This window comes from Paramormyrops kingsleyae, chromosome 4 (genome assembly GCF_048594095.1).
Source record: "Paramormyrops kingsleyae isolate MSU_618 chromosome 4, PKINGS_0.4, whole genome shotgun sequence".
Taxonomy (NCBI): Eukaryota; Metazoa; Chordata; class Actinopteri; order Osteoglossiformes; family Mormyridae; genus Paramormyrops; species Paramormyrops kingsleyae.
Window position 1 is genome coordinate 11,375,338 of NC_132800.1, and position 19,325 is coordinate 11,394,662.

General features: G+C 43.6%; 1 protein-coding gene and 2 long non-coding RNA genes across 3 annotated transcripts; 2 read left to right on the forward strand and 1 right to left on the reverse strand.

Annotated features, from left to right (window-relative positions):
* Window positions 1-8,340: 8,340 nt before the first annotated feature.
* LOC140588984 (E3 ubiquitin/ISG15 ligase TRIM25-like) lies at window positions 8,341-13,861 on the forward strand. Its single transcript, XM_072711643.1, has 2 exons — window positions 8,341-8,947; window positions 13,739-13,861. The coding sequence occupies exons 1-2, from the start codon at window positions 8,366-8,368 to the stop codon at window positions 13,859-13,861; spliced, it is 705 nt and encodes a 234-aa protein (XP_072567744.1). The 5' UTR covers window positions 8,341-8,365.
* Window positions 13,862-14,396: 535 nt separating this feature from the next.
* Window positions 14,397-15,422, forward strand: LOC140588721 (uncharacterized). Its single transcript, XR_011989896.1, has 3 exons — window positions 14,397-14,624; window positions 14,796-14,955; window positions 15,335-15,422. It is a non-coding gene; the product is annotated as an uncharacterized lncRNA (long non-coding RNA).
* A 2,908-nt stretch (window positions 15,423-18,330) lies between these two features.
* LOC140588722 (uncharacterized) lies at window positions 18,331-18,728 on the reverse strand. The gene is made up of 3 exons (XR_011989897.1): window positions 18,653-18,728; window positions 18,504-18,567; window positions 18,331-18,357 (listed from the first exon to the last, which is right to left on the reverse strand). It is a non-coding gene; the product is annotated as an uncharacterized lncRNA (long non-coding RNA).
* Between the last annotated feature and the right edge of the window lie 597 nt (window positions 18,729-19,325).

Genomic DNA, 19,325 nt, shown 5'->3' on the forward strand with positions numbered 1-19,325 from the left:
CCCAAGTCCTTCAGTTAAGGCGCCTCATTCCCCAGGTAAAAGATTCAAGGAAATCTTAGTACCAAGACCCAAGGAGCAGCAGGGTCCCAGTGAAAGCCTCCGCAGGTTGGGAGCCTCTTTCCCCAGCTAAGGGATGAAGGACGTACCTCCAGCCCAGGAGTTCTGCAGGAAAGTCCCAGGACCATCCATACCTATCCCTAACCCAGTCTTAGCCCCAAGCCCCTGTCATATACCTGCAGATCTCAGAAATATCAGCTTAGCTGCACTTGTGCCTGGGCAACACATTGACAGCTGTATGTTTGCAGTGTGATGTTTGACTCATTTCTTTGCCACTTTTGGCAACTCTATCTGCTACATATTAGAAATGTGAATGTAAATATGTGCAAGTGAGTATGTCAGCTATGTCTGAAGGCAGAGAGATCACACCTGCTTAGGTAAAGGGTGGGGAAACAGGTGAATCCTGTATGTTAACATTCTTAAAGTCAGTGTAAATTCCAACACAGTTCCTGAAAAGATTATCATAATTCAAAATTCTATAGAATTAAATTGTGACTTTAAATAAATCCTAACAGTATGTGTGATTGTGGGGAGGTGTGGGGCTTCAGGGTGTAACCTCTGGCTCTTCCCCCCCCCTCCCACTCCGTATGTGAAGTCTGCATGTTCCCCCAATAGGAGTTTTCTCCTCGTCCTTCAGAGAATGAAAACATGACTTAAGCCGATTGGGATCTCTAAGCTGTCCTTAGTGTGTGATTGTGTGTGTGAGTGTGTGCTCTGCTATAAACTAGTATCCTATCCATCGTGCCCCCTGTCCTTAGTGTGTGATTGTGTGTGTCAGTGTGTGCTCTACTATAAACTAGTGTCCTATCCATCGTGCCCCCTGTCCTTACTGTGTAACTGTGAGAGTGAGTGTGTGCTCTGCTATAAACTAGTATCCTATCCATTGTGTCCCCTGTCCTTAGTGTGTGATTGTGTGTGTGAGTGTGTGCTCTGCAATAAACTAGTATCCTATCCATCGTGTCCCCTGTCCTTAGTGTGTTATTGTGTATGTGAGTGTGTGCTCTGCTATAAACTAGAATCCTATGCATCGTGTCCCCTTTCCTTACTGTGTGATTGTATGCGTGAGTGTGTGCTCTGCTATAAACTAGCATCCTATCCATTGTGTCCCCTGTCCTTACTGTGTCACTGTGTGTGTGAGTGTGTGCTCTGCTATGAACTAGTATCTTATCCATCGTGCCACCTGTCCTCAGTGTGTGATTGTGTGTGTGAGTGTGTGCTCTGCTATAAACTAGTATCCTATCCATCGTGCCCCCTGTCCTTAGTGTGTGATTGTGTGTGTGAGTGTGTGCTCTGCTATAAACTAGTATCCTATGCATCGTGTCCCCTTTCCTTACTGTGTGATTGTATGCGTGAGTGTGTGCTCTGCTATAAACTAGCATCCTATCCATTGTGTCCCCTGTCCTTACTGTGTCACTGTGTGTGTGAGTGTGTGCTCTGCTATGAACTAGTATCTTATCCATCGTGCCACCTGTCCTCAGTGTGTGATTGTGTGTGTGAGTGTGTGCTCTGCTATACAGTATACTAGTATCCTATCCATCGTGTCCCCTGTCCTTAGTGTGTGATTGTGTGTGTGAGTGTGTGCTCTGCTATAAACTAGTATCCTATCCATCATGTCCCCTGTCTTTACTGTTTGATTGTGTGTGTGAGTGTGTGCTCTGCTATAAACTAATATCCTTTCCATCGTGCACCCTGTCCTTTCTGTGTAACTGTGTGTGAGTGTGTGCTCTGCTATAAACTAGTATCCTATCCATCAAGTCCCCTGTCCATAGTGTGTGATTGTGTGTGTGAGTGTGTGCTCTGCTATTAACTAGTATACTATCCATCGTGTCCCCTGTCCATAGTGTGTGATTGTGTGTGTGAGTGTGTGCTCTGCTATTAACTAGTATACTATCCATCGCGTCCCCTGTCCTTAGTGTGTGATTGTGTGTGTGAGTGTGTGCTCTGCTATTAACTAGTATCCTATCCATCGTGTCCCCTGTCCTTAGTGTGTGATTGTGTGTGTGAGTGTGTGCTCTGCTATTAACTAGTATCCTATCCATCGTGCCCCCTGTCCATACTGTTTGATTGTGTGTGTGAGTGTGTGCTCTACTATAAACTAGTGTCCTATCCATCGTGCCCCCTGTCCTTACTGTGTGACTGTGAGTGTGAGTGTGTGCTCTGCTATGAACTAGTATCCTATCCATCGTGTCCCCTTTCCTTACTGTGTGATTTTGTGTGTGAGTGTGTGCTCTGCTATAAACTAGTATCCTATCCATCGTGCCCCCTGTCCTTAGTGTGTGATTGTGTGTGAGAGTGTGTGCTCTGCTATGAACTAGTATCCTATCCATCGTTTCCCCTGTCCTTAGTGTGTGATTGTGTGTGTGAGTGTGTGCTCTGCTATAAACTAGTATCCTATCCATCGTGCCCCCTGTCCTTACTGTGTGATTTTGTGTGTGAGTGTGTGCTCTGCTATAAACTAGTATCCTATCCATCGTGCCCCCTGTCCTTAGAGTGTGATTGTCTGTGTGAGTGTGTGCTCTGCTATAAAGTAGTATCCTATCCATCGTGTCCCCTGTCCTTAGTGTGTGATTGTGTGTGTGAGTGTGTGAGTGTGTGCTCTGCTATAAACTAGTATCCTATCCATCGTGCCCCCTGTCCTTACTGTTTGATTGTGTGTGTGAGTGTGTGCTCTGCTATAAACAAGTATCCTATCCATCGTGTCCCCTGTCCTTATTGTGTGATTGTGTGTGTGAGTGTGTGCTCTGCTATTAACTAGTATACTATCCATCGCGTCCCCTGTCCTTAGTGTGTGATTGTGTGTGTGAGTGTGTGCTCTGCTATAAACTAGTATCCTATCCATCGTGTCCCCTGTTCTTAGTGTGTGATTGTCTGTGTGAGTGTGTGCTCTGCTATAAACAAGTATCCTATCCATCGTGTCCCCTGTCCTTAGTGTGTGATTGTGTGTGTGAGTGTGTGCTCTACTATAAACTAGTATCCTATCCATCGTGCCCCCTGTCCTTACTGCGTAACTGTGAGTGTGAGTGTGTGCTCTGCTATAAACAAGTATCCTATCCATCGTGTCCCCTTTCCTTACTGTGTGATTTTGTGTGTGAGTGTGTGCTCTACTATAAACTAGTGTCCTATCCATCGTGCCCCCTGTCCTTACTGTTTGATTGTGTGTGTGAGTGTGTGCTCTACTATAAACTAGTATCCTATCCATCGTGCCCCCTGTCCTTACTGTGTAACTGTGAGTGTGAGTGTGTACTCTGCTATAAACTAGTGTCCTATCCATCGTGCCCCCTGTCCTTACTGTTTGATTGTGTGTGTGAGTGTGTTCTCTACTATAAACTAGTATCCTATCCATCGTGCCCCCTGTCCTTACTGCGTAACTGTGAGTGTGAGTGTGTGCTCTGCTATAAACTAGTATCCTATCCATCGTGTCCCCTTTCCTTACTGTGTGATTTTGTGTGTGAGTGTGTGCTCTACTATAAACTAGTGTCCTATCCATCGTGCCCCCTGTCCTTAGTGTGTGATTGTGTGTGTGAGTGTGTGCTCTGCTATAAACTAGTATCCTATCCATCGTGCCCCCTGTCCTTACTGTTTGATTGTGTGTGTGAGTGTGTGCTCTACTATAAACTAGTGTCCTATCCATCGTGCCCCCTGTCCTTACTGTGTAACTGTGAGTGTGAGTGTGTGCTCTGCTATGAACTAGTATCCTATCCATCGTGTCCCCTTTCCTTACTGTGTGATTTTGTGTGTGAGTGTTTGCTCTGCTATAAACTAGTATTCTATCCATCGTGCCCCCTGTCCTTAGTGTGTGATTGTGTGTGTGAGTGTGTGCTCTGCTATGAACTAGTATCCTATCCATCGTTTCCCCTGTCCTTAGTGTGTGATTGTGTGTGTGAGTGTGTGCTCTGCTATAAACTAGTATCCTATCCATCGTGCCCCCTGTCCTTACTGTGTGATTTTGTGTGTGAGTGTGTGCTCTGCTATAAACTAGTATCCTATCCATCGTGTCCCCTTTCCTTACAGTGTGATTGTCTGTGTGAGTGTGTGCTCTGCTATAAACTAGTATCCTATCCATCGTGTCCCCTGTCCTTAGTGTGTGATTGTGTGTGTGAGTGTGTGCTCTGCTATTAACTAGTATACTATCCATCGTGTCCCCTGTCCATAGTGTGTGATTGTGTGTGTGTGTGTGTGCTCTGCTATTAACTAGTATACTATCCATCGCGTCCCCTGTCCTTAGTGTGTGATTGTGTGTGTGAGTGTGTGCTCTGCTATAAACTAGTATCCTATGCATCGTGTCCCCTTTCCTTACTGTGTGATTGTATGCGTGAGTGTGTGCTCTGCTATAAACTAGCATCCTATCCATTGTGTCCCCTGTCCTTACTGTGTCACTGTGTGTGTGAGTGTGTGCTCTGCTATGAACTAGTATCTTATCCATCGTGCCACCTGTCCTCAGTGTGTGATTGTTTGTGTGAGTGTGTGCTCTGCTATACAGTATACTAGTATCCTATCCATCGTGTCCCCTGTCCTTAGTGTGTGATTGTGTGTGTGAGTGTGTGCTCTGCTATAAACTAGTATCCTATCCATCGTGTCCCCTGTCCTTAGTGTGTGATTGTGTGTGTGAGTGTGTGCTCTGCTATAAACTAATATCCTTTCCATCGTGCACCCTGTCCTTTCTGTGTAAATGTGTGTGAGTGTGTGCTCTGCTATAAACTAGTATCCTATCCATCATGTCCCCTGTCCATAGTGTGTGATTGTGTGTGTGAGTGTGTGCTCTGCTATTAACTAGTATACTATCCATCGCGTCCCCTGTCCATAGTGTGTGATTGTGTGTGTGAGTGTGTGCTCTGCTATTAACTAGTATACTATCCATCGCGTCCCCTGTCCTTAGTGTGTGATTGTGTGTGTGAGTGTGTGCTCTGCTATAAACTCGTATCCTATCCATCGTGTCCCCTGTTCTTAGTGTGTGATTGTCTGTGTGAGTGTGTGCTCTGCTATAAACAAGTATCCTATCCATCGTGTCCCCTGTCCTCAGTGTGTGATTGTGTGTGTGAGTGTGTGCTCTACTATAAACTAGTATCCTATCCATCGTGCCCCCTGTCCTTACTGCGTAACTGTGAGTGTGAGTGTGTGCTCTGCTATAAACTAGTATCCTATCCATCGTGTCCCCTTTCCTTACTGTTTGATTGTGTGTGTGAGTGTGTGCTCTACTATAAACTAGTATCCTATCCATCGTGCCCCCTGTCCTTACTGCGTAACTGTGAGTGTGAGTGTGTGCTCTGCTATAAACTAGTATCCTATCCATCGTGTCCCCTTTCCTTACTGTGTGATTTTGTGTGTGAGTGTGTGCTCTACTATAAACTAGTGTCCTATCCATCGTGCCCCCTGTCCTTACTGTTTGATTGTGTGTGTGAGTGTATGCTCTACTATAAACTAGTATCCTATCCATCGTGCCCCCTGTCCTTACTGCGTAACTGTGAGTGTGAGTGTGTGCTCTGCTATAAACTAGTGTCCTATCCATCGTGCCCCCTGTCCTTACTGTTTGATTGTGTGTGTGAGTGTGTGCTCTACTATAAACTAGTATCCTATCCATCGTGCCCCCTGTCCTTAGTGTGTGATTGTGTGTGTGAGTGTGTGCTCTGCTATTAACTAGTATACTATCCATCGCGTCCCCTGTCCTTACAGTGTGATTGTCTGTGTGAGTGTGTGCTCTGCTATAAACTAGTATCCTATCCATCGTGTCCCCTGTCCTTAGTGTGTGATTGTGTGTGTGAGTGTGTGCTCTGCTATAAACTAGTATCCTATCCATCGTGTCCCCTTTCCTTACAGTGTGATTGTCTGTGTGAGTGTGTGCTCTGCTATAAACTAGTATCCTATCCATCGTGTCCCCTGTCCTTAGTGTGTGATTGTGTGTGTGAGTGTGTGCTCTGCTATAAACTAGTATCCTATCCATCGTGCCCCCTGTCCTTACTGTTTGATTGTGTGTGTGAGTGTGTGCTCTGCTATAAACTAGTATCCTATCCATCGTGTCCCCTGTCCTTAGTGTGTGATTGTGTGTGTGAGTGTGTGCTCTGCTATTAACTAGTATACTATCCATCGCGTCCCCTGTCCTTAGTGTGTGATTGTGTGTGTGAGTGTGTGCTCTGCTATAAACAAGTATCCTATCCATCGTGTCCCCTGTTCTTAGTGTGTGATTGTCTGTGTGAGTGTGTGCTCTGCTATTAACAAGTATCCTATCCATCGTCTCCCCTGTCCTTAGTGTGTGATTGTGTGTGTGAGTGTGTGCTCTACTATAAACTAGTATCCTATCCATCGTGCCCCCTGTCCTTACTGCGTAACTGTGAGTGTGAGTGTGTGCTCTGCTATAAACAAGTATCCTATCCATCGTGTCCCCTTTCCTTACTGTGTGATTTTGTGTGTGAGTGTGTGCTCTACTATAAACTAGTGTCCTATCCATCGTGCCCCCTGTCCTTACTGTTTGATTGTGTGTGTGAGTGTGTGCTCTACTATAAACTCGTATCCTATCCATCGTGCCCCCTGTCCTTACAGTGTGATTGTCTGTGTGAGTGTGTGCTCTGCTATAAACTAGTATCCTATCCATCGTGTCCCCTGTCCTTAGTGTGTGATTGTGTGTGTGAGTGTGTGCTCTGCTATAAACTAGTATCCTATCCATCGCGTCCCCTGTCCTTAGTGTGTGATTGTGTGTGTGAGTGTGTGCTCTGCTATAAACTAGTATCCTATCCATCGCGTCCCCTGTCCTTAGTGTGTGATTGTGTGTGTGAGTGTGTGCTCTGCTATAAACTAGTATCCTATCCATCGCGTCCCCTGTCCTTAGTGTGTGATTGTGTGTGTGAGTGTGTGCTCTGCTATAAACTAGTATCCTATCCATCGTGTCCCCTGTCCTTACTGTGTGATTGTGTGTGTGAGTGTGTGCTCTGCTATAAACTAGTATCCGATCCATCGTGTCCCCTGTCCTTAGTGTGTGACTGTGTGTGTGAGTGTGTGCTCTGCTATAAACTAGTATCCTATCCATTGTGCCCCCTGTCCTTAGTGTGTGATTGTGTGTGTGAGTGTGTGCACTGCTATAAACTAGTATCCTATCCATCGTGTCCCCTGCCCTTAGTGTGTGATTGTGTGTGTGAGTGTGTGCTCTGCTATAAACTAGTATCCTATCCATCGTGTCCCCTGCCCTTAGTGTGTGATTGTGTGTGTGAGTGTGTGCTCTGCTATAAACTAGTATCCTATCCATTGTGCCCCCCGCCCTGTGCCACCTGGGACAGGCTCCAGGCTCACCCCCCCCCCCCCCCCCCCCCCCCGTACAGGATAAGCAGTAATGGAGGACGGATCCACACTGTTCCAAAGAAAGGGCTCCAGCTCCCTTCAGGACTTCAGACCAGCTGCTCTCACTTCAAACCTCCAGGCTTGTGGGTCTGGTTCCCACTCCTGGTTCTGCATGTACAGCTTGCATGTTCTCCCCGTGTTCCTGTGGGTTTCCTCAGGTTTCCTCCCACAGTCCAAGATCATGCAGTTTGGTGAATTAGTGTCTCTAAATTTTCCTCAGCCTGTGAGTGAGTGTTTGCCCTGTGATGGACTGGCATCCCATCTAGGGTGTCTCTGCCTTGTGCCCTGTGATGGACTGGCATCCCATCTAGGGTGTCTCTGCCTTATGCCCTGTGATGGACTGGCATCCCATCTAGGGTGTCTCTGCCTTGTGCCATGTGATGGACTGGCATCCCATCCAGGGTGTCCCTGCCCTGTGCCCTGTGCTTCCTGTGATGTGTGTGTCCCATAACCCTGTACTGGATAAGCGGTTATTGGAATTTGTTGGATATTTTATCTAGTATTTAATCTTTCTGTTCCTGGGGTTGGCTGAAGCTGATCAATTAACTTATGGCTTAAATACGAGATTTTAACTTAATAGTGTTTAATGAAACTGATGTCCTAACCTATAATTGCACATACCTGTATGTTATACCTCATAGCACATGATAGTTTCAACTCCAAATCAAATTACTTTTTTCCAGTAAATCTGCTTCATCTGGAGAAAAAAGGAAAGACAATCTTCTACACAAACACAGAAATTCATTCTCAATAAAACTGCTGTCTTATACTAATTTCTACATAAAAAAATCAAATCTTGTCTGGGAAATTAGTAACAGTTATACACATAAAAGTTAAATAAATGTCTGTTGTGTGTACAGTTTGTATAATGTAATATTTTACTCAGTCCAAAACCACACCTACTGCAGCCTGAGAAGCAGGAAGTTCCTCTCACTCTCACACACAGACGACGAAACTGAATCCTATCAGTGTTTGTGGCAAAATGGCAGAAGCCAATTCCGCACTGGATCCAAACCAGTTCAGCTGTCCAATCTGTCTGGATCAACTGAAAGATCCAGTGACAACAGCTTGTGGACACAGTTACTGTATGAGCTGCATTAAGAGCTGCTGGGATCAGGAGGATCATGCTGGAGTTTACAGCTGCCCCCAGTGCAGACAGACCTTCATACCCAGACCTGTTCTGAACAGATGCACTATACTGGCTGAGGTGATGAAGAAACTGAAGAAGACTGGACTACAAGCAACTGCTCCTGCTGACCATTATGCTGGACCTGGAGATGTGGAGTGTGATTTCTGTACTGGGAGAAAACACAAAGCTGTCAAGTCCTGCCTGGTGTGTCTGGCCTCTTACTGTGAAACTCACCTCCAGCCTCACTATGAGTCTCCAGCTTTTAAGAAGCACAAGCTGACTGATGCCACTGGACGTCTGCAGGACAAGGTCTGTTCCCACCATGACAGACTGCTGGAGGTTTACTGCCGTACCGACCAGCAGTGTATCTGTTATCTCTGTACAATGGATGGCCATGATACAGTCTCAGCTGCTTCACAAAGGGAGGAGATACAGGTCAGGCCAGAAGTTTTCTTATATAAATATAAAGTTAATTTTAAATAAACGGATTTTGTCTTAACAAATGTTAGTGTAATTACCACAAAGTCTGGGCTAAAAATAAGTGAATGAAGGAAAAGGTCATTTAAACTGGGGCACATTAAATCCAACAAGTTATCTGGCTAAGCAAGAAATCTTGCTTTTTGAAACCGATCCCTGGTTTTGCTAAATGGCTGTCTGACTTGCTGCTTTGGAACGTGTTTAACTCATCTGTGACGTCATTCCCAGCTCAGAGTTCCGACCTCCGAGGTAAATGGAGCTCAGCATAAGAGTAGCGGCTCCATTATCTCAGAAACAGCCACCGTCCTGGGATTTTAATTTCACACACTGCAGTGTGTAGAGTTTACTGAGAATGGTGCAGTAAACATGAAACAGCCAGAGTGTGAAGTAAAAGGAGCAAAGTAGTCAGGGCTGGAGTGGGACTGAATTTCTGACCAGGAATTCAAGACCCCTGACAGCCCAATATAAAACTATATAAACAATTACACTGTTATTATATGTTTCTATTCACACGTCCATTTTCTAGGCTACTGAACACACATTCTTACCTACATGGTTTAATTTTACATTCATGTAATTTTTCCCGGCACATTTCATTAATATTAATAAAGCATGGAGCAGCTTTGACATAAATAATGAAGCTTTGACACAGTGCGCTGTCCTTGTGTCTCTTCCCCGTGTGGCCAGCAGCCATCGCTGTCCTTGTGTCTCTTCCCCATGTGGCCAGCAGCCATCGCTGTCCTTGTGTCTCTTCCCCGTGTGGCCAGCAGCCATCGCTGTCCTTGTGTCTCTTCCCCGTGTGGCCAGCAGCCATCGCTGTCCTTGTGTCTCTTCCCCGTGTGGCCAGCAGCCATCGCTGTCCTTGTGTCTCTTCCCCGTGTGGCCAGCAGCCATCGCTGTCCTTGTGTCTCTTCCCCGTGTGGCCAGCAGCCATCGCTGTCCTTGTGTCTCTTCCCCGTGTAGCCAGCAGCCATCACTGTCCAGCCCCTTTGTCGTCTCATTGTCTTTGGCCCTAGTGTGTTCTTCCTTGGCACCAAGGCTGGGACCAGCTGGTCAGGAACCAACCTCACCTCTTTATTGCTTTTCTATTCTTCCTAGTGTTTATTAGTTCTGTGTTCTTCTTGTAAAGCTTGTTTTATTATGTTCCACTGGTTTATATATTTTCTAAGTGTTGAATTCCTAGTGTGTGATTAGTGTTTCTTACTTTCAGTGTTTGTTGGAGTTTTCCTAGTCTTGTGTTCATTAGTATAAGTTACTGCACTTGTTGCCTGTTTTTCCTGCACCGTTGTTATTGGTTAATTGTCTTATGTGTCACATCTGCCTCTTCGTTAGTTCGGTTGACTGTTGTATTTAAGTGCTTGTCCTCCTGTTTGTTGCTGGTTCATTGTTTGTGTGTTGGTGGTGGAATGTTAGGTCATTGTCTTTAGTTACACCCTGTTTTATACCTGGTTGCTTTTCCTGATTATCTTCCCTTAGTTGCCCATAGTGATGGCAAAACAAAGCTTTCCGAAGCGATTGCTTCGAAAAATGGTTCGGTACTCAAAGATTTTCTAAATGGTGAATATTAGTGGCTGTAGGTGGTCAAATAAGTAAATAGCAGTTCATTTTGACTGAGTGTAGTGCATCAAAAAATATACAAATAGACAAACATTCAAGTGGTCTTGAATGTACTGGTTAAGTTCGGTTGTGCAGGTTCTTATGGATTTGGCTACCTCTGAATTACCTGGGAAGGGGTGCTTGCGTAACTCGAGGGGGTATTGGACTGCAGGTGTTTGTTGAGGAACAGTATTTGTTGAACAGTGTGGGGACTAAGTTGGTTACGTTTTTTGTTTATTCACAAGTTCTGCTTTAGAGAATATCCACTGACACGGAATGCTGGAGTGCATAAAAACTGTATCGCAAGTTCACATGTGTGTTTACACAGCCTTCTGCATATCCCAGAACTGCAAAGGGTCTTCAGAACGCAGTATATTTGGGTCACTGAGGTACTGCTGAACCTCCACAGTAGCATCTGCTGTAGAACCCTTGACCCGTTTGTTCTCCCCCATCACATCACTGTCCAGAAGATCCTACAGACCTGGAACTAAAATGACAAAACATGAATCATTATATACACTGTGCATTTTGTACTGTGCAATAATAACTGTAAACCCAGTTCAGTTTAATTGAACATTTTCATTAAAACGTGAAAGGTTGCAACAGTACCGGTATGCATTGCCGTACCAGATGAGGATCCTGCAGGCTCTGGTTCTGGTGCCTGGTTGTATGTGGGTGTGGATGGGTTCTGCTGGGCCTCCTGTGATCTTATGCTGGATGCACACTCTGCTGTAAGGCATTTCACAGCAGCCTGAGCATTAGATTGGCTACAGAAACCTGCAGTTTTATATCTTGGATCCGGCAGTGTGGCCAGTGTCATTATGCTGATGGTCTCAAAGACTGACAACCTCTCACTGAGCAACTTAAAGAGGTACTTGCACAACTGCTGGGCCTTGACATTCTGTGTCTGGGACAGTTTCAGATTCACAGCATGTCTAAGCTTGCGGATGAGAGGAATTACCTTGGATGCTGATACTCTCTTCTCTTCAGAAAGTGCAACAGTTGCCTCATTGAAATGTCATAAAACACCCAGACACTCCATAAATTACGTGATATTCCTCTGAGGTCAGGGTTGTGAGCTCTGTCCTCAGAGTGACCAATGCAGCACCATCTGGCTCTTCTTGATCATGTGATCATTGCAGCATTAAATAGGTGCTATTCCAGCTGGTTTCCACTTCTTGAACCATTCTGAGAGTGGGTCTGCCCATCTGCTGTTGGATTTGACAAAGCCTTTCTCTAGCAGTTGTACTGTTCTGAAGTAGGTCACGATCTGTCCTTCCTTGGATCCGATATCGTCAGGGTCCTTGTGTCTGATCAATGGCTTCACAACCAAATTCAGTGTATGAACAATGCAGGTTGTGTGTCTGACACAGGTAATCACATTCTGTGCAGCGTCAGTGTCAAGCATCAGACTTTATTTTCTATTCCCCACTCCTCCATCAAGGCTGCCTTGACTGCAGCCATGTTTTCTGCAGAATGAGACTCTGGGAATTTTCCTGCTCCCAATAATACGGCAGACAGCTCAGTCTTATTTATAAAATGACATTTGACTGCTAAATAAGCTTCCATATGTATGGATGTCCACGTGTCAGATGTTAGACTTACTGCTTTGGCCTTTTTCACCTCTTCCTTTGCTTTCTTTTTTTCTATCTTAAATATTTCTGACACCAGACCCTTTCATGTTTGCCTGGATGGGAGAATGTAGGTTGGATCCAGGATTCCCACAAACTCCCTAAATCCAGCATCGTCCACTATGGTGGAGGGTTGTGAATCCTTCACAATCATATTGACCAAAGCCTCATCAATCATTTGCTTCTTGGTCTCTATACTGGGAATATTATACAGATTATGGGGTAATACCCTCACCCAAATCTGATATTATGTATTCATTCAATTAAACTGAACCTTGTACACAATAATGACTAATGGTTATTATTATAAAATTATTAACAATATATTAATATTAAATTATTATTGTGATTAAAACTTACGCTGCAGTGTGTGTGCGCTGATATATTTGCTCTACAGCATGTTTGAAACCAGCATTGAGGTTTTCGCCTCATTTTCAGTTTCCAAAGCAGCCACATGGCTGAGTGCAGAACCAAGCTTCAGGTGACCATGGTCACGTGTTTAGGGAGGAACGGAGGAAACCTCGAAGCTGTGCTTCAGAATGCAGTGTATCAGTTTTTTGGCACATCCCTCTGAGCTTCGGTGTCAAGCTTAACATCACTAGCTGCCCCATTCCCTCTGTTAGTCTACGTGTCGTTTTCTTAGCTACTTTTTCCCTGGTGAGTTCTGACCCCTTGTTGTTCCCTTATTTTGTGTCTTTCCAGTTTTGCTCAGTTTCCTTAAATCCCTTTGTCTTGGAGCTTTTAAGTGGATCGTCACCTTGTTTCCCTGCCTGCACCAGGCCGCGCCCCAACATGCTCATTAAATATATGATCTGTGCAAATTCTGAAACATCTTTAATAATCACATTTTACACATTTTCTTTTCTGAATTTGCATGTAACATCAGTGATGCACACTATGACACGGTTTCTGTATGAATGGGTCACAACAGTCCAATATTAAATCAACTTCCCAGTTTTTAGTGTCACAGGAGAAAAGATGCATTATTGTTGTTCACAGTGTAGTTTACTACACAGTGGCTCATTCTCAACTGACATGCGATCTGACATAAATCAAATAGGACGTCAGTTGAGTAGCCGGTCCTGCAATGCAGCCCAGGACACATTCGCCTTCACATTGTTATAAGAATGTGGCCATATGCGGCCCAGACCACCTCCCAATGTGGGTTGAGTGATCAGATCTCAGTGCATCCTCAATGTGTCCTGGGTGCATTCAGACCTGTAATTAGTGCTGTGCAATTGTGATTGGATCACCCAGCACGCATGTTAATACCAGGTGGAAACTGGACCAAAGGGTCTATGTCCAGTTTATCATACCTACAGTCAATAAATCATTTATGAATATCCATCCATCCATCCATCCATCTCCTAACCAGTAATCCCAGTCAGGGTCATGGGGACCTGGATCCTTTCCCAGGCAGCATAGGGCCCAAGGCTGGGGTCCACCCTGGACAGGATGATTAATGAATATGATCTCAGCTAATGAAACAAACTTATTTTGTCATCTTGTTTCCTGTCTGTAGAAACAAATTTGTGAAACACAGAAGGAATTTCAGCAGAGAATCCAGATGAGAGAGAAGGAGCTGCAGGAGCTGAGAGAGGCTGTGGCCTCAATCACAGTGAGTATGAACCTGAGGAGAAGATAACAGCTGGCTTGTGATCATGTTGAATCTTCTCTCAGATTCAACACATTGCAGATTTATAGACTTGTGGGGATTAATCAAATTAATGCTGCTGTGGGTTATTCTGGGTCAGAAGTTGCTTGATAACTGAGTTTAACCAAGTGTTGCAGCAGTAGTAGCTAATTTATTTAGAAAAATACCATAAAAGGCCCATTTGAGAAAAATGCAACTTTTCTCAACCCAGCATAATGCAAATAAACACCAAGAAAGTCACCTATTAAACTGAGACCTATTGGTGGCAACCAACCTGCCACCAGTCTCTGCCAAATCCCTGCAGCTGACAGTGTATGAGCTTATTGAGGGATCATTTCCAATCAGTGCTGGCTGGGTTTCAGTACCTGAGGCATCCAGCATCGTGACGCTCCAAACCCCAGCCCTGTGCTGTTTTTATATCTCCTGTCGGCTCACATCACTATTGTACAATGAGGCTCTCTGGAGTCTCAAAAGGGGTCAATTGTAATTTACTGTCCTCTGCTCCCTGTGTCACCAACAGAGATCAGCACAGTCAGCAGTGGAGGACAGTGAGAGGATCTTCACTGAGATGATCCGCTCCATTGAGAGAAGACGCTCTGAGGTGACAAAGCTGATCAGAGATCAGGAGAAGGCTGCAGTGAGTCAGGCAGAAGGAGACATGAAGAGACTGAAGCAGGATATTGATGAACTGAAGAGGAGACACTCTGAGCTGGAGCAGCTTTCACACACAGAGGATCACATCCATTTCCTCCAGGTAACAGAACAGCTACTTTGAAAATAAGAAAACCAGAGTAATCAAATGGATGCATGTTCTCATTTGTATTTCAGCTAGTCTGTCATTTGTCAGATGTTAATGGTCTTGTTAATTAGATTTCCATACACATTTGTTTTGATGAAGCAGTTTACTCAGACTGTGTGTCTGTAGAGTTGCCAGGGTCTTCCTGTTACCCCTGAAGCTGGATTTTGGCCCAGAATCTCCATCATTCCACGCTGCTCTTTAGAGAACATGAGGAAGGGGTTTTCTGAGCTGAAGGATCAACTGGAGAATGTTTGCGAAAAGAAAATGGCAGAGATCCATCATACAGGTTGATAAATAAAAACATTTTTCAGTCTGTTCTTGTTAATATAGACCATGCAGAGAGAGTATGCAGTACAGTCAGCCTCACGTTTGTGTCACCAAGTCAGTTTCTGTTTCCAGTAAGACTAAATCTTTATGAAAACTAATGAGCTCTAAATTCTACAGGCTACAAAACCCAGATCACATTTCATGTTTCTTCTACATTACAGAATCCAAATATCTGTATTAAGTGTAACTTACCATGATTTGCAGTTTGTTAAAAATGCCTGTTATTGTCCCTCATAATGATAATATTCTACTGCTGGTGTCTCCACAGTGAGTGAAGTCCATCTCCCACAAGTAAATTCCTTTTACTCACATCCCTGTTTCTCTCTGTCACCTACTAGTTACCAAAGACACCATCCTTCCGGTATTAGTATCCAGGACCAGAGCAGAATTCTTACAATGTGAGTCTGTTCACACACACGCTTCTCTCTCCCTGTATGAGGTGGAGTGTGTTTTATTGTCTTTCGTTTTCCTCTGCTAGGGGAGCTTCTCTTTCTCTCTCCTGCTGCCTCCTGGCCTTTCATATTTACATGAGCTGTTTATGTCAGTAACCTTTGAATCCAATTGCAAAGCAAGACAAGATTATTCAGGGTGTTTTTCCACTGCACCAGGTTCGGTACTTTTGGTACTTTCCCTTTTCCATTGACTTCTGGTTGAGTACCAGTACCAAAAGTTCCAGTATCCAAAGTACCCTTTCTTTTTTGGTACCTTGGAACTTTGGGGTGGGATTTGCAAAAGCATTCATTGTTGATTTAAAAGATACATTTAAAAAGCATAAAAGCCCAAAAAACAAAAAAATAGTTAACTAAAAAGAAGTTACATTGTAGAGGCAGTGTATTACTAAACTCAATTACTGCTTAATTTAACTGAAAATTGAAAAGCCGTAGCAAACAGTAATGTTTGAAGCCCTGATTATAATGAGCTGACAGTGTTTGCAGACCTCAAGTCTTCAGGAAGCTTGTACGACATACAGGGAGCATAGAGACTAACAGCTGCTTCACCCTGCTTGGTCTTCATTCTGGGACACTGAGTAAACTTTTGCCAGATGCCCTCAGGGGTCTGGATGCTTCATAACGTTACGGAAATTAGTGCCATTTAGTGCCTTGTAGACAAGTAAAAATATTTGAAAATCCATCCTGTGATGCACAGGAAGTCAGTGCAGTGATGTAAGGACCTGTGTAATATGCTCTACTTCCTTGGTGTTAGTGAGGACTCTGGTGGCAGCATTCTGGATGAGCTGCAGCTGTCTGACTGATTTATTACCAAGACCTGCGAAGACACGATTACAATAGTCTAGCCTTCTGAAAATAAACACATGAACAAGCTTTTCTGTATCTTGAAATCCTTTAATTCTTGCTATGTTTTTAATGTGGTGGGAGCCTGATTTTGTAATTGTCTTTATGTGACTGTTGAAATTTAGGTCTGAGTCCAGAACTACACCAAGATTTCTGGCTTGATTTGTAGGTTTCAGTGTCATGGATTCATGGTGAGCAATAGCTTTCAGTCATTCTGACTGAACCAATACAGGGATTTGGGTGCTGGGAACACAGGAGGATGGGCCAGACCCAGGGAAAAGAACATGGACAAAGGAAAGAAATGAACAAAACATAACACCTCTTCCCTACTGTGTTAAGATTATAACTAAAATCAAAGTTAGAAAATAAAAACCCAGACTACACTAGGCTTACCCATCTGAACATAAATACAGAAGGTGGCACTCGCCCTCTAACCCAGTGTGTTTATACAGAGAGAGGACCTACGTGTTAATGTATGTGTGCACACTTCTTACCTGTTCAATTTCACAAGGTGGGGGGGGTTGCAGAAGACAGGAGGAGAGTATCAAAGAAAACAAATTCACCAAATGACACTAACAGCACATCCATATCTCCCCTCCTAGACACATAGACACAGCCAGCTTTGAATGCTTGGCCCTCCCATCAGGAAGAGACCAGTCGGGATTGGTCAGATCTTCCACTGGAACACTGAGCACCAATGATGGGTTGCCCTGTATTTCAGATGGATAGGGCTTAACAGCCAGGAGCAGCAGTCCTGTTCTTCACAGATCTGGGAAAAGAGGGAGAAAGAAAACAGATATCTACACCCCCCCCTCCCTATGTGACACTATAGTCACATGGAGACACTGTAATGTAGAGTTGTGTGTCGTCTGTTTAAATGTAATAAAAGGTTTTGGTAACACTTCACTTTAGGCCAGATTTTTAGTAATAACATTCATAATGCATTACATAACAGTTAGTTCCGATCAAGAAACCTGATTGGACGAGAGGCGTTCTGTGAGTGCCGTTATCAGAGTATAACCGCATTCAGACATCTCACACTTTACAGGTGTATCTATAAACCACACTGTAAACCCTAATGAGTTGAGAATACTCAAATGATTTGAGGAAAGTGATTCCCTCAGTTTGTTTGAGTAATGGAAAATTGACAACTTGATTTATTGAGTTAACCAAATGTGGTCTCTTCATTGAATTAACTTAAATGTTTAAGTACAGATAACTTAAACGGGCTAATAGTGTCACACCCTGCTCCGTTCGATCCTAATGTGTGCCACGCCCACCTCGTTACCTCGTGTTCAGCCCTGATTGTGATCGTCTGTGTCCTATTAAGTCTAGCTTGTCTTTTGTATTTAGTCCTCGTCCGAGTCAGTCTTCCCCAGACTTGTCATTGTAGTGTCCGTCGATGTCCCTACCTGTCTGTCTCTCGAGCATTAAAACCCCGTTTGTACCCGACTTCCTGGCTCCGTTTCCCTGCTTCCCGGATCACCGGAGCCCGATCGTGACAAATAGACTAAACTTCCCAAATTTTCATCTTATATATTCTTTACTTGTATTAAATAATTTATAAATCATTAAAACAAGTTTTTTTTTTCACACATCAACCACTTTATTAGGCTTATACTGCATTTACATTTCATTGCTTATAACAGTAAGCCCACTTTTTTAAAAGCAACATTTTAACAGCAAACTCCCATTTTTATCTGTAAGATCACATTTTTAAAAGCTGCACAAACAACCAAATAGCTATTTTTTAACAGTAAGCCCACGTTTTTAAAAGACATGAACATTAATCCATGGGCCTTCATAAATACTCCAGCCCTGTCACCGCCTGCTTCACGACCGCCTGCCTGCAAGTGCCGCTGAGGGAGGAAAATGGTTACGTTAGGCGGGAAATTAAAAAAAATTAGAAACTTAGGCGTGTTTATAACTACAAAATAAAACCTTTTACAGACAATAAACCAAAATGTACAAGCGTGTTAAACATTAACTTATCAGTGTAATCCATGGGCCTTTATGATGACTCCATGCGTGTCTCTGCCTGCTTCATAATCGTCTGCCAGCACGTGCAGCTGGGGGAAGAAACCAAAAAAAATTAAACGGGAAATTAAAATGTTCTTACAGAAAGTTAGTAAGCGTGTTTATAACTACAAAATACTCCAAAAATAAAACGGCAACCAAGCGAATTTTACATTTAAATATTTTACCGTTAACCTACCTGTGTAATGTCACAGGAGGACTCTCTTCCCACCTGCTTTACCGCCAGCGTACTTGTGCTGCTACTGGAGTGAAACGAAAAACATAACATTAGAATAATGTGAAAATCAATTAAGAAAAATGTATATGAGCGTTTAAATCTCTACTTACTAATTTAACTTTTGTCTTTCTTCTGTCAGACGGTTTCTGCTATAGTCCCTCTGTCTTGCTGCTGCTTCAGCAAAATTCAGCACGAAAAAAAATTCCTGCCTTGTGTTATATAACTTATGGACCAATCAGCGCGGTTGTCAAAGCAGAATTTTTTAGCGCGACCAATCATTTTATTTAAATGAATTAAAATGTTGAGTTCAGAGAACTTAAAATATTAATTAAAACGTTTTTGCTACCAAATGAGTAAGTTAAACACACCTGTTTAAGTTTTGATGCCAAAACTTTGTACTTTAAGTAATGTCAAGTTGTATTAACTTAATTTCTTTATTAATGACAACAGTGGGGTTTACAGTGCATTACATATGAAGGGTTGCCAGGTCCATGGTTTTCCCGCTCAATTGGGCATTTTTTGTGATTAAATTTTTATGTAACAATTTTAACATAGAACAAAACACAACAACCCCCCCCCCCCCCCCCCCCATACCCTGAGACAGCATGTAGGCGAAAAGAAAAAAACACACACACACACATATATATATCATCCATCAAGTCGCCAGCACACCCAGCCCCAGAGAGAAAGCTGAGGACAAAACAATGATACAAATAGAAACAGTGAAAATATTATTTAATTAAAATAGATGAGTAGATCGTAGGTAAATGAATAAATACATGA

Coding starts and splice junctions, on each gene's coding strand:
- LOC140588984 (XM_072711643.1), top strand. CDS start 8,366: ATGGCAGAAGCCAATTCCGCACTGGATCCAAACCAGTTCAGCTGTCCA. Junction 8,948..13,738: donor CACAAAGGGAGGAGATACAG/GTCAGGCCAGAA, acceptor TCCTGTCTGTAG/AAACAAATTTGTGAAACACA.